General features: G+C 34.4%; 1 protein-coding gene across 1 annotated transcript; it reads right to left on the reverse strand.

The window, feature by feature from the left end:
- Positions 1–1,095: 1,095 nt before the first annotated feature.
- Positions 1,096–15,272, reverse strand: LOC143570324 (callose synthase 9-like). The gene is made up of 51 exons (XM_077056001.1): positions 15,136–15,272; positions 13,689–13,898; positions 13,510–13,607; positions 13,259–13,422; positions 12,673–12,796; positions 12,468–12,578; positions 12,242–12,367; positions 11,674–11,763; positions 11,506–11,603; positions 11,302–11,416; positions 11,098–11,226; positions 10,343–10,419; positions 10,180–10,258; positions 9,973–10,095; positions 9,805–9,907; positions 9,609–9,732; positions 9,337–9,526; positions 9,192–9,244; positions 9,027–9,087; positions 8,852–8,933; positions 8,711–8,760; positions 8,538–8,624; positions 8,357–8,442; positions 8,248–8,272; positions 8,076–8,170; positions 7,912–7,993; positions 7,658–7,815; positions 7,424–7,544; positions 7,220–7,317; positions 7,024–7,114; positions 6,778–6,938; positions 6,561–6,670; positions 6,240–6,374; positions 6,083–6,151; positions 5,824–6,001; positions 5,592–5,706; positions 4,813–4,932; positions 4,582–4,697; positions 4,418–4,501; positions 4,211–4,323; positions 3,905–4,134; positions 3,793–3,840; positions 3,553–3,711; positions 2,937–3,050; positions 2,536–2,624; positions 2,298–2,453; positions 2,119–2,221; positions 1,918–2,037; positions 1,787–1,837; positions 1,520–1,702; positions 1,096–1,434 (listed from the first exon to the last, which is right to left on the reverse strand). Exons 2-51 carry the CDS (start codon positions 13,888–13,890, stop codon positions 1,198–1,200), a joined length of 5,733 nt encoding a protein of 1,910 aa, XP_076912116.1. The 5' UTR covers positions 13,891–13,898; positions 15,136–15,272; the 3' UTR covers positions 1,096–1,197.
- Between the last annotated feature and the right edge of the window lie 281 nt (positions 15,273–15,553).

Consider the following 15,553-nt stretch of genomic DNA (forward strand, 5'->3'; position numbering starts at 1 on the left):
AGTTTATGCCCTTATTGAGATCATGCCCTAGACGCCAGACGAGTGTTGTATAACGTCAACACACCTTGAACACTTCTCAAGTATTCATCCCTATTCACATCGTTCTTTCTAACATGACTGAGGCTGATCGCATGAGATTATTCGATGACACGTTGAAGCAATTGTTAACATTAAAAATCCTAAAAATATTAATATATTAATTTTAATTGTGTATGACATTACCCATACATATCTTAATCAGTGAACCAGTCAAACTATCCCCATAGGCCATAACATTAATTAAAATTTTAAAATCAGTCCATTGGGAATGCAAGTTGGTATTTTGAATGTGAACCCTTTTGATCACCACCATCCTTCCTCTTTCCATATTCATACCAAACCCATCTCCGGTCAAATATAGCCACCGTCTTCCACCACACACATCCTCTATATAAATACCTCTTCATGCATTCAACCTTCTTACAAGACACACACTTCAACTTCTCTTACAAACAACTTACATTAATATTTAATCATCTGATCGAAAAATATACTTCATGGCATCGATGGAATTTCCGTTAGAAAATATGTTAATCAAAGGCGCTGCTTTCGTTCTTGTTCAAGCTCTTGTTTATTTAATATTATCGAGCTCGTCTGATTTGTTTTCGAAGTCGAAGATGGTGAGGTCGTTTAGCTTCAAGCCTGCACGATCGGTTAGCATTCGCAGGATGTTTGCTGCCATCGCGGATATGCCTTCTGGCGGTGAGGCATCCCCCTCGTCGTCATCCGTAAGGGGGTTTCCGGTCTCGAATTCAGAAGACTTTTATAAGTTTGATTAGATTGTGGTTGTTATTTTGGTGTGTAAATTAGTTTAACTGATTCTTTCATTGTTTGATGTAAAATATGTATTTTTATTTCAAAGAAGGATAACTAGAATTTATATTATCACTTTTGTAAAATATGTTTTTTTATGTCTTAACTTAAATTCAGGAATGTCCATATCAAATTTTGAGAACATTTGTAAAAGTAATCTTATAGGCCACATTTCTAAGATAACGACACCAAAAATAGCACACATTCAAGTTTCATGATCCGACGAACACGACTAAATTTACAGCACTGTTTTACATACAAACTGCTAATAAAAGACCTCTGAACAACTAGTATGTCAAAAGTTAAGCACGTATTCTACATGTACAAAAGCCGACATAAATGTAACTACAAACCAGAATTCGGGTTGTTTCCTGCAAGGATAAGGGAAATTTCCAAACCTCTGCTGAAAGCCTGATTGAACATTAACCGAGTTTGGAATGTCGAGATGAAAGGGAACCATGAACAGAAGGCAATGGGAATGAATATGAGCATGCCCATTCCAGCATCGAATAACCGAGCAAGCGACCTCACTGATTTCCATAATCCTGTCTTTTTCAACACGGGTTTCCAAGCCACACAGATCTGGAACAAAATCATACCAGTTAGTCAATTATACCTAAATCATAACCAAGTGTTTTTAATCCAAGGTGGGACCAAGAATATATACCGAAAGTATACCCCAGCCGGTGGGTATGAAAGCCAATATGGCAGCAAATATGTCGGTCATAGTAAGGGAAGTAAGTACAACAGCAACGGCTATACCAGCAATCGCTAGCATGAAAGCAACGCCTTGTATGAACCGCAAGATCAGTTGAAAGTTCACTGATACCTTCTGGCTGAATGTAAAAATCTATAAACAAAAAAGATAATATTAATAAGCAGCATTATTTTAATATTTAATCTTTGCAAATTTAGGATTTAATGAATGTTATACCTTAAAGAGTAATATGAGCACCACAAGCACTGCCCATGAAAATCCATACACCTGGACAAATATAAATATACACTATTTAGCACTCTGAAGATATATATTAAAATAGATACAATTAATAATTAGTACTATACCGATAAAGACGTATTTGTTCCCTGCACATCCAATTTGTAAACAATGCCGTACTGGAAAATGAAAAACCGAAGGCTCAAAATAGTCTCCATAACCCTTCCTCCAAGTGTGCGGATATGAGACTGCAAATTATGTTTCACAATACTTAGCGGAAAAAAGTGAATTCTTATAAATGGAAAAACAAAATGGGACACGCAGCATACCAGTTCCTCATCCCACCATGTTTCCCAACTTTCTTCTCCTTTGACACCAATACCTCCTCTATAAAAGAGCCAATTTGTCCAATCCCGAAAGTCCTCAACCGTCCTAAAATATCATAAAGTGAAGATAAATATCAAAGGTTTTTATGAAAAGGATTGATTTCTATGAAATGAAAACTTACTTTTGCCACTCGAAACCAGATGGATTGAACAAATATGGAGCAAAAAGCCATGAGAGTGCCATGAACCAACTGCTAACACTAAGAAGTATGTATCCTATCATGCCATCGTTGTACCCGTAAGAAAGGTACACCACTAACAAAAGAACCACTTCCAATCTGTTTCAATACATAAAAATATCAAACAGATTAACACACAAATGCACGCACACGCGTGTGTGTGTGAGAGAGAGAGACGAACCCTTTGACGAAATGACTGCGTGAATAAAGCCTGTAATTCTCTGCAAATCTGATGTGGCGCACAACAAATCCCCGTCCAGTTGCATGATACTGTTGTGGAATCAAGTTTTGTTAGATTTCATTACATCAATTGAATAGAGTACACAGTACACACAAAAACTTTGACCCGTTTGGCTATGAATGGGTTGATTCAGGTAATGTTTAATCTCTCAAACAGGTAGAGATATAAACAAGCCAAACCGCACCAGAGCTACTCAAAATTGGTTCGACAAAATCTCAAACTGAGCTGAGCTTAAACAAACTTGAGACCGAGCTCAAGCTGGCTTGCCTAGCCTATATTTATAAAACTTGACCCTTTATCCACCCGTATGACCCCATTTAGAAGAGAAAGTAAGATCAAACCTTGGCACCACCGTGAAGAATTGTCCGTCCAAAGTAATGTGTTCTTGTGCCCAAAGAAAATGTGAAGAAAACAGTACAGAGTTGAAATTGCATTGTGATGAAACTAACAACCGCCTGCAAACACATCATTCAAGATTTAAAAAAAAACTATAAAAAATGATATATTTAAATATTATATAAATGATTAAAAAAAAAGCCCTACTTGCGGTGCGCGCATATAACGTATATATGTGTGAACCCTCGGGTGGGCAAAAGTGAAATTGCACTAATTTTGACGTTATTTTACTAATCTCGTGAAAATAACGTTAAAAGTGGCGGAAGGTTAATCAGGCATCATGTAGTGGCGTTGATAGCTGAAAGACAAGGGTACATGCACCAATCGGCCGGTGTGCCAGTGGCTGAGTGTATGTGCCTTATGTCTAAGGCTTGATACAAAACTACTTTCGAGCCGGGGGTCTCACCGGAAGTAGCCTCTCTATTCCTATGGGGTAGAGGTAAGGCTGTCTACATCTTACCCTCCTCAGACCCTACTATAGCTTTGCTATTGGTGGGATATACTGAGTACGTTGATGATGATGATATATGATGATAAATGATTAAAAAAGTATAGACATACCCTTAAGAACCCTTGCTCTAAAATAAAACCCAAAACCATGGGTATAGCTGTAAACACACCAATTTGAAACAGAAACTGTGTATTTAAAGCTGTATTTAACGCCTTGTTGTCTAACACCGTAGCTCGATCTTGAATATCTTCACCAACTCCAGATAGCGCCTGATACAATTAAAAATATAACAATCTCAAAACGTTTACAAAGCCCTAATAAGAATTTTCTAATATAATCTCAAATCTTACCAAATACAACTTTCCGTATAGAAAAAGCCACACCGTCATCACAGTTAACTGCCCACAAATCAAAAATTAGCTTTTTTATATTAAAAATTATAACTATCAAAAAAGGGCATACCATGGTACAGAAATAGAATCCGACGGTTGTAAAGTAGAATGAAAGCATTCGGAAGAAGTCAAACAGTTGACCAAGTCTGTAAATGTCTCTACTTAAGACCTGCTCACCGTTTCCGCCAGCCACTTTTCCTTCAAATAAAGCAATTTGATTCAACCCGACATCTCGTCCCTTTCCAACTTGAATATATTCATGATGAGTGATATTTCCTTGCCTCAAAGTTGAATTAAATCCTGCATTTAAACACAAATTAATATTTATAACCATTAATAAAAGTCACAGATAAAAATATCTTCAAAGAAGGCATACCAGCAAAAATATCTTCACTAATGTTGATGACACGCGAGGCTTTGCTAATACCACCGCGTGTTATGTGGAACACGCGATCAAACACATCAGGATGACCATAATGCATGCGAACTCTGAACATATATTAAAGTGGCATCATCACATAAGAGGTTAACCAAATATTATATTTTTTAAACAAGATAATATTATTTACATAAAAAAACTTACTTTAATGGACTTGCAAGAACACGCTGGCCAAGAGTTACAAAACTAGTTTCTTGATTGGACATGAAAGATGCTAAGGAAGAAACACTGCACAAATGACATGAAAATAGTAAAATAAAAAAGTAACTTTTTTGATAACTGATTTATAATATACAATATAAATATACCTTCCGGTAAATACATGCTCCCGAACACCAAGAATGGTAGGAAGACGGATACCATGATTACCATGGAATTCTTCTAGAAGGTTTCTCATCTTTAAAGCTTCCTCAAAATAATTATCCTGATGTATATTACAAAAGTTGATAGGAAATTTTATAATTAATATTTATATATTCAATTTATATATTCAGAAATTTTATTATTAGTATTATAAATTCGTTATTTTAGTTGCATACCTGATTCATATCAATTGTTTGGACCGCATTTCCCCGGGTAAAGATAACCGCATGGTTTTGATTTTCAGGTTTTCCTTCACCAAGTTTGGGATTCCCGGGCAATTTTATAGAATAAACTTCCTGCACAACATTTATCAGACCCACAACTAGCAGAAAAAATGAAACCAAAGTAAACCGACCCGTGACCAAAATAACCGAACCAAAAAATAACCTAACCCAACCCAAAACCAACGATTTGGTTTTCTGCTATTCAAAAACCAAATTTCTGGTTCGGTTTTGGTTTTGCATGTACCAAAAACAAAAACAAAAATCAAACTGACTTTAATACTTGAACCAAACGTGTACAAACAAAAAAAAAAGTTTGTTATTGAATTTATGGACTATAAATTTTATTTTTGAATATTGAGTAACTTATAGAAAAAATTAATAAATGATGTAGCCCAAAAATTTTAGGCCAAAATGTGTAATGATCAAATAATAAATAATAATAAAAAAAAACTTTTTAGGCCCAAATGGGTAATAATCAAGCAATATTTGCAAAATAAAAACTTTAGGCTCAAAGTTTTGGGCCCAAATTCGTTATTTTGGCCATTTATTTGCTCCAAAATTTCAAACCCAAATGGGAAAAGTAAAACAAACCCCACTGCGAAAACTGAAAAAAAAAACGAAACCAAATGGTTTTTAAAAACATAAAACCAATTTTTTGGTCTTCGGTTCGGTTTAAGACCAAAACAGTCCACACCAACAAAAAATCTAAAAAGAAAATGATAAATCTTGACCTTGTCTTTTCCGTTAATATCGCCTTTCACAAGTTTGGAATGATATTCTTTGTGCACTTCACCAGCCTTCATAGTCTCCACCTCATCAATAAAAGCAACTCGAAGCGCTTCATTTCTAAAAAATACACTCTTAACATTAGAAAATTTATAATATCAACACATTAAGAATAACATATAAGAACTTATTAAACCTTTGCATTAATAATGAATAACATATAAGAACTTATTAAACCTTTGCATTAATAATGCAATATCAGCAGCCTCAGGTTTTTGCTCTTCTTTTTGTTTCCCGTATATTTGACACGTGACAACATAAGTAAACTTTAGGTCAGCATGAGCTCGTGCTTCGGGTGAAAACTCAAATCCTTCAGTATCAGTCGTTTCATTAGCAGGACCTACCTCTTCGATATCTAGATTAATAAAAATATAAAATTAAAAAAAGAATATGTACAGCAAAATTATTTAAAAAAGAGAGAAAAAAAAACCCTAACCTCCAACAGTCTTTCTTTCCAAATAAGCTTGAAGCATTAGGGCTTTTCGATAGTACATCATTCCTCTAACTGGATACATTATTAAACATAAGTTAAAGATGAAAGTTATTAATAACGATGTGGGTTTTATAATTATGTAATAAATAATGATTTATACCAGTTCTTGATAACGTTTGTCCACGATATGATGCCCAAAACCTAAGTTCAAGGTTATCATCTTCATTATCAATAAGAACCGACTCATGCGTATTTTCCTCACGCCCGATTCGAGCAAGAAAGTTTTTCCATTCGTCTGCAAAATACAACATTGGCATTTTGGTAACAAAATCAAGGAATAATTAACCTAAATTGTGTAAACTGATTTTCAGAAGGTAAAAAGGATTAACGTTAGTGTTTGACATAATTAGACATCGATTTCCATACAATAATGTTACTTCAAGTCTATCTACTAATTATTTTTAATAATCATAATGGACACCTGGATAAATCTTTTGGAGGTAAAACAAAATCGAAATCCCGTCTTCATTTTTTTTAAGAAGCTCGTTGATGCTATATAGAACTGTCTCCGAATAATATGGAGTAAAAACACTGGAAACATTAAAAAACTTAATCAGCTCCAATGAGTATATATATGTATACGTGTATATATATATATATATTATAAATTAAAAACAAAAACAAAAGAAAGATTTTACCAGAAAGACAACATTTCCCTAACCGGTTTGGCTTTGGGCATAGACATGAAAAGAGAATTTGTGAAAAACTCCAACCGACGTCTCGCCTCGAGGTTTCTAGGAACGTTTACTGCTGAATCTTTAATAGTGAAAAGTGAATGTAACCTCCGAATTTGTAACCGCTTCATAAATTTAAACAAATTTTAAGATAAAACAGAATTTAATATGAAAAAATTTAAGTTTGACTTGTACAAAAGTCAAACGTACCAGTTCAGGGTCTCTTGGCCACTTAATTTTTGCAAACAACAGACCCTCTTTCCGTGCTTTTATCAACCTACTCCATTGGGCATAATTTCCTCTGTTACACAATACAAAAATTCCATCAAGCAATGTTAACAAAGTAACTTCAGAGTTTAAAACATATAAGAAATTAAAACTTATTATTGACACACATGGTACACACCTCATATTCACACTACAAAAATCAAGCATGATGACATCATAAAGATCTAGAGCAGCATTAATTGCACCTGTCTCCAGTTCAGGTGTCCCGACTTCTTTCTGCGTATGCGCATCCAAACCACATTATTACAGTAAAAATTAAATATTAAGATACAAGTGAGAATATATATTGTCTAAAATGAAAAGGAGATAGATAAATGCTAACCAAAATTCCCGTAAGTGCAGTAACTTTTTGAATAATAAGAGCCAGTTTTTTCAGTTGAAAGTCAAATTGAATGGTTCCCTTCCCAATACTTGCTGAAATATCTTCATATATTCTTTCAACCCTGCATTCAAAATGCATAATTACCTCCTTAATCATTTTATTTCAAAATTGAGATTATCAATGTAGAAATATAGTGATGTTTAATCATTTTTAACACATTATCTATGCACTTACCACGCCTTGCCATCTTTGTCAAAAACCGAGGTCAAAATCATCTTGATGGTGTAAAAACACTCAATAACTGCATATTTCATGTAATCATCTCGTGAAATCCGGTCCCACAGTTCTTCTTGCGAGTCACTCTCAGCTGCCATATCTTTAGCTATGAATATCTAAACATAATAATAAAAAATATATGACTTCAATGATGAAACTCACATAATATAAGGGAAAAGGATATGGACTGAAAATTCAAAAATTTTAATAACCTTGCTGGCTAAGAGAAAAAGAGGCCATTGAACCATGGGAACAAAGTCAGTGTTTTTTGGCATTTGAAGCAATTCCATTTCCCTGAAAACAAAATGCATTGTAACGTAATGTGAAAAGAAAGAAACATTTAATGAGACTGAAAATAAGAATATAATGTACTCACAAATTAGTTATATAATCTTCTTCTCGCAGATTATTCACTATCTCATTCCAAAAGGGTGAGAACCGAGCAGCGTCAAACTTATCTTTCTCCTGAACCTTAAAAATGTAATAAATAAATTAATGTCCATACAATCAAAGTGATAAGGATAATCAGATGATCATGGTAAACTTACCTGACCAGTTATCACATGGGAATTCCTGTAAAACATAATTGAATATTAATACCACAAAACATCATCAGAAATAAAATATATTAGTAACAGAGAGAACTATCAAGAGCACCTTTTAGATAAAGGAATGTGAAGATTATTCATAAATGCATCAGGGAACCTCTCAAAGAGTTTGTGTACAGCCTCCAGAGACCTAATCTGAAAGCATTAAAAAACAAAGATAAAGTCAAACATTAAGTCAACAAACACATACAAAAAAAGGGTAAACACGTCATTTCTTTCATCATGCCTACCTCTCCAAGACGATCTCTAGCTCCTAGCAAGAAACCAACAACAGCAGATATGATGGTGTAAAAGATGTGGATGTCTAAAAGATAGATCTGCAGTAAACACAATATTGAAGTTATTATAATTAACAACTAATAGTGTTGCATCTTTCATAAATAACAGCAGGATGCCAACTTACACTAAACACCGGAGCCCACAAGCTAGCAATAGTCAGAGCATTATGGTTGTCTGTACATCATATCATTAAGTCACGAATCTTCAAAAGGGGTTCAAGTTGATAATTTCAATTATATCTTAAATGTTCCACAAAATGACTTACTTTTCGATACAAAATCATGCCAAGAGTAACGCACATCTTTAATATCAATGATAGTTCTTGTTGGTTCGACCAAAGGTTTGACCTGCATAATCATTCAATGACACATATATAAAAATCAATAAAGCAAAAATATTATTACATGTAGAAGATTAAAACTATTTACTTTATTACTTACTTGAAGAAAATAGGCAAATGCAAACTTGCCTCCCAATACAACAAGCCAAAAAAGCATATACCTGAATTTAAAAATTACAATACATTGCCAATACGATTATTAGTTATAAAAAGCAAGGGTTAGAACAGAAACAAAGGGATAAATAAGAATTTATGACATCATTACATGATATAATCAGTTGTTGCTTCGTACATGCCACGTCCAACATAATAATGTTCCTTCAATTACAAATCAGATAAGAAACATTATCATTTTCAGTAACAGATTATAAAACAGAATCAGATAAAATAATAAAATACATAATGTCAACCTGATGAATCCACTTGACTAAACGAACCACAGATGAATTATCACACCGGTTGAACAAATGGTGACATGCTGGCAACCGTGCCAAAGAGCTCCAACAGAACTGAATTCCAGCATAGATGCCTAAAATAATTATGTATACTTTGAAAACAATCGATCCCGAAATTGAATTAGTTGTATCTTGAAGACCTTTCCTGATATAAGACAGCATATAGGAAATCTTGTTATGATTAAAACCTCAAATAAAAATGAACAAAATAAGTACTTAGTACTTACACGTAAAGGAAGCATACGAAGATAGTAACAAAGCTAAACCAAATAAACCGAACAAATATCCTTGAAACCGCTAAAACCCGTGTTGTTGAATAGGCGCCATACATTATCACAATATCCAATGCACCTAAAATTAGATAATAAGAATTAATGATACATCATTTATTAAAGATAGAAAAATATAAACACAAAAACCTACTTTGAAAAAGTTTCATAACAAAAAATGTAGGGCCGAGACTAAGCAATAAGCGTATTGCCTTGGAGTCGATGTTTCCGTCATTGAATGCTATTATGGTAAGTGCCTGTGAAGAAGAAGAAAGTCAAGTATTTGAAAAGTCAAATAAAATGTTTTGATAATGGGGTCAACCTGAAACATCATGAAAAGGAAGATCCACAAACGGTGAAAACTATGGTAAAGATGAAAAAATGTCCGGTGTTCAACAAACGAGGTTTTTCCACGTCGCTTAGTAACATTTGTTTTCAATATATTCTGCAACAGAGAAAGTCAAAGGCGGTCAAAAAAAGTCACAACATGTGCTTTTTGAAAGAAAATATGTTTTATTGTTCAAAATACCTTTGACCTTGGTGTAGGCTTCAAAAGAAATGATGAAGTCGTGTCTAATGGCCAACCAAGCTTAAGACAAGTTTGGGACCTGAAAAAGGATGTAAAACAGCATGAAATTGGAAAAAATAATATAAACCGTTATGCTGAATATATGTAAAAACGTAAAGCTCACCAGAAGTATTCATTAAAATCATCATAATTTCTCCATGCGGAATGGGGAGCCTTTCCGTTTTCATTGTTATTAGCCTCCTGTGAAATTGAGTAAAAAGGGTTGACATCACAAAGATCAATTGTTGAGTATGGGTCAGTTTGGGCAGACCAAAAACACCCTTTGTCTAAAAATTCAGTTTTAAAGAATTAGTGTGTCAAATATTAATACAAGAATAACCTTTTTCAAAAACAATGATTTCAAAGGTTTAAAAACTACAATGATACAATTTGAGCAACATTCAGCCTTTTTCGCCTTAGTCATAACCCAAATCAACCTATTTGTAAAAGAAGGTGTTGAATTACCAACTTCAATAAAATTCTTCACAAGCTACAAAACTAAAATCTTAAAATGGCAACAGTGACTTTAACAATTCACCAAAATCTCAAATTTTCACTTAAAAGCAAGTAAAAACAAGAAAATGGTATAAGGTGCTCCAAAGTCCAAATACATACTAGTATAAACTAGGGGTGTGACATTCCGACACAAACCTATAACAAAATTTGCAGGTTCAGGTTAAGTATAAACGGACTCGGGTCAGTTTCGGGTTAAACGCTCAAAAAATCGTGTACGATTTCAAGCTTGTGTCAAATTTTTGGGTTCGTGTTGGGATGGACCCACCAACCCGCAAACACGACCGGTTTAGCACCCTTAGTATAAACACAGATCTGAATATTGCCAGGTGACAATTAAAATAATAGAAAATACACATAACATACCATAGCAATAACATTATAAATAAGGCAAATAACTTGTTCCAGAAACGAAACACCGTTTTCAGCAACACAGCTGGCTGCTGGTTTTGCAAGTTGCTGCCCCAATATATCACGTTCCATTTCTTCCACCATCTGCTTATTATTAAACTTTTTATGCCAATCCAAAACATAAGCCAATAATTAAATCCAAACAGAAAAGATTCTTACACGATGGAATATGTAGCATAAACATTCCGGAAGGAATCTAACATTTGCAGCTTCACCCCATATCAAAAAGTATAATGAGATAAAAAGTAATTTCCTTTCCTTGTTAACATCCATACTGCAAAAAACAAAGGGATTTAAAAACTTAAAAAAGAGTTTAATTAATTATTATATTATTATTATTTAAAATGGTTTTAAATGACATACTTGCTCCACATTGGTGGGATACCCAAGTAGTTGCACCACTTGATGTAGTTATCAAGAGTCTTCAAAAAAACATTATCCACAGCAGTCCCATCCAGTTTCTAGAAAAAAAATACAAACACCTTAGTATCGATATCTTATTGAATTTTTTTTGTTAACTTAACTGTATACCGGGTCATGTAAGTCAGGAGTACCGAGTCGACTTTGCTCGTTTGAAAGAAGATTGACTATATTCTCCCGTTGATTCGACACGTTACCTTGCTGCCAATAACAAAAAAAATATATTAACAGGGTCAATAACTATATATCATCATGAACTTCCACAAACGGGTTGTGTTTGGGTTGGCCTGTTAGCATGTTTAATAGTGGGGCCCACTAACTTATATGTTATAATATACAACTTTAATTTTACTTATTTTTTATTTTATATTTTAAACTGCAAAGGGCATTTTAGTCATTTCTCACCCACTTAACAGAAAAAGTTAACCTTCATCCACGTCAGTGACCATTTTATGTTATGTTTATGCATAACATATGAAATCTGAACATACCATATAAACCATCCGTGTAATTTACTCACGTTCTAGGAATACCGAAATTACAAATCTTAAGAGTGTAGAACTCTGTTTTGACTCACTTGCACAAAAATATTGAAAAGGTAATTCTCAGAAATACCATTTTCTAATTCTTAAACACAACTCTAGTATCCATATTAATAAGATTATCATCAACTACTAACCTGGAATCCAAAAACATAGTGCAGAAAGTCAAGAACATCAGCACTCCGAGTAGCAGGTATCGGAAAATTTCCCGGCAGTGGTGGGAGACCTCTAAAGTACTTCAACGATGCAACTGCCGCGCGTACCTACGCATAAATTCATTAAAAATTATGTAACAGTAACAATCATAATAATAAAAGAATGTACATAATAATCAAACGAAGATATAAAATAAACCAAATTCACCTCGGGGAACGAGGTGATCGCATTGGTGGTAGCAGGAGCATCAAGAGGAATAATATTATAAGCAATTAGGTCTTCTGTCATAGCTGCATCAGATTCCATCACCCGTTTTAACTGAAAAATTGGACCAAACCATTAGAATCCTGTTTATGCGTGAATTAAAATTTCTAAAAAATTATATTATAAAAGTTGTTATAAGTAGACAGACCTCTTCAGGAATTAATCCTTCTGCTTCCTCGGAAGAAACTTCCTTAGAAAGCTGCTCTAACACAGTTCCCAAGACTTTAAGAGTTGCAAAAACCCTTTTTCTCTTAAGGGTTTTACGTTCTAGTCTGTTTTATATAACAAAAAGAGTATAAAAATAAATAGCTTAACTATTTAAATAATAGACTAAACGGCTCTGTATTTAACCAACAGACCGAAAACACCAAAAGACTATATGCCCCTGACCAAATTCGGTTCTTTCAGTGCACCGGCCCGTTTTACATGTGAACAGCACAATTAAGTCCAACAACTATTGTAACTGAATTGATTTATTATCGAAGTTATTATCCAAATATTAGATATTATCAGAGTAACTTATCTTGGGTTTGAATAAAAAGTTTAAATTCGGGTTGACCCGAATTTATGTAGATCCAGATTAAGTTACAATCTCTGACACGAGTAAAAATATGGGTCGTGAACAGATTCCACAATTCAATCCGTAACCAAACACAATTGACACCTTTAATACGAAGAGGTGATTTGAAACAAATAGAGATAAGATATTAATATATGAAGAAAAAAAATTATACTCTTGGAAATTTCCGCTAAAAGCACCGGATTCTCTCAACTCCATTTCCTCCTCCCGGAGTTTGTCTACGTTATTCTTTTCTCTATAAAGCTTATAAAACTCACGTAAGCGAGCTATATCTTGACTTCGGTCAAAATCAGCACCTTCTCTCTTTGCTAGTTTTTGCTGTTAATGAACAAAAGGGCAAACATGTCATTTTGCACAATCAGTCAACAAAGTAAAGAACGTTTTCTAATTGATATGAAACCATACCTTGATTACTGACATCAAACCGGTTTTGAACTGTAGCACGCCTCTACCTTCACTGTTGGGATCAAGACTTTGAGCAAGTGTATAAGCATGCTCACATACTGAAACAAAATAACAGAGCAAACGATTATTATTTATTGATAATGCAAAACATACAAAATCAAGTAGATTGAAATACATACGAATTCTAGAGATATTAGGATCTTCATCTTGAATTTCATCAGCTGCTCTTAAAATGGGATCGATGTCTCGACTGTTTGAAAGTGAAGATGGAACATTGCCAGCAATGCCGCCAGCTGGTCGCCCATAAGCATCAACTCCTGTCCTTTCCCTTCGAAGTGCAGCACGAACCAAACGCTCCCAAAGTGGCCCCACGTTAGACATTTATGCCCCTGTATGCGTAAGACATATAGCCTTTCAATACACTCTACAAGCAGAAAGCAAGAAACATATAAAAGGGACATATATGCCCCAATATTTTCTTATTATGTAAGCCAAAATATCAAACTCAAAAGTGACAAATTAAATCCCATATAAACACAGAAGCACCAACCCCACCCCCCCCCCCAAAAAAAAAAGAATAATAAAATAAAATAACTAACTCCATGCAACAACAATAAGTATGCCATCTGGATGTTATTATCTCCTCAAAAATTACTAACCGGGAAAGTCTGAACAATTGGGGGGGCATATGAGCCAAGCCACTAGTGAGCTACTCGAGATAGGGACGTTAAAAGCTTAAACAAGCTCAAGCCTAGAAATAAGCTTGTTTGAAAAAACAAGCCCAAGCTTCACTTGTCAAGCTCACGCCGGCTCGTGAGCCTAAACAAGGCCGTTATTTATATAACTTTTATTTAATATATATTTATGATAATTATTATATAAAAAATTATGAAAAAATAAGTAGATAGCATACATCATGTTATATATAAAAATAATAAGTACAAAAATAATAAGTATAACTATAAGTAAAATAATGAATAACTAATAAACAAGTCGACACTTGAAAAACCACTCACAACTAGGGATGAGCAAATGGTACCATTGGTACCGATTCGGTACCCACTTTTTGAGGTTTCGAGATCGGTACGGTACCGATACCAATACGATTCGGTACTGTATTTAACCGAATTTTTGCCTTCGATACCGGTAACGTACCAAGTATTTTCGTTACTGGCACCTGTACCCATTTTTGAGGATTTTGTATTTTCGGCACCGGTACTGAAACAAGCTCGGTGTCCCTACTCACGACCTCAGCTAGCTGAGCTCGAGCTCTAGAAATAGAGCTTGATAGCGGAGCTCAAGCCTAGAAAGCAGCCGTAATTTAGTTCTATCTATTCATAACAAACCCAAGCCAATAAGAACACACTGGCATATAGTAATCTTATAATATCATGAATTAATTTAACACACTACATCTCCTAAACCTAATGTCTAATCATCAAACTCGGCTCAATTCAAACGTAAATGCGTGCGATTCAAAATCACGCCGTACAAAAACTGAACCAATTCACACACTAAAACCCTAAGCAGCACATACGAGCTCGAGTAAACCTAACAATTAGATCAAATTCACACACACAAACTACAAACACCAATAATAAGCAGAAGCATAAACCGAAAACTAACCGAATTGAATATGTGAAACTTGCAGATCTGGATTCACGAACTCAAAACGAAGTCAGTGTGGATTAAAGTAAAGCCATTGGATATTATTAATCAATTTGTGTGTGTTGACGAGAGAGAAAAGAGTTGAATCTGTGAAGAAGAAGAAGAAGAAGAAGAATACGCGAGCGAGCGAGCACTTTTGAGGTTTTGAGATTTTGAAACGGAAACCAGGGAGATTATAGGTTTGGTTACCGGCTGTAGCCGGTCAACACGGGTTTGATTTGTATACACAACGCGTGTTTTGGACTTTTGAGTCGTCGAGTTTAACCGGTCACTTGTTGATGAGTGAAAAGCGTTTTTAGCAGTGTTTTAATATTTTGTGGAAAGTGTCTTTAATGATATCCTTCGTCTGGAAGAAAAATTGGTTGAGTTATAGATG

This window comes from Bidens hawaiensis, unplaced genomic scaffold (genome assembly GCF_021521415.1).
Source record: "Bidens hawaiensis isolate Kalapana, Puna unplaced genomic scaffold, B.hawaiensis_p1.1 tig00024868_1, whole genome shotgun sequence".
NCBI classification, from domain to species: domain Eukaryota; kingdom Viridiplantae; phylum Streptophyta; class Magnoliopsida; order Asterales; family Asteraceae; genus Bidens; species Bidens hawaiensis.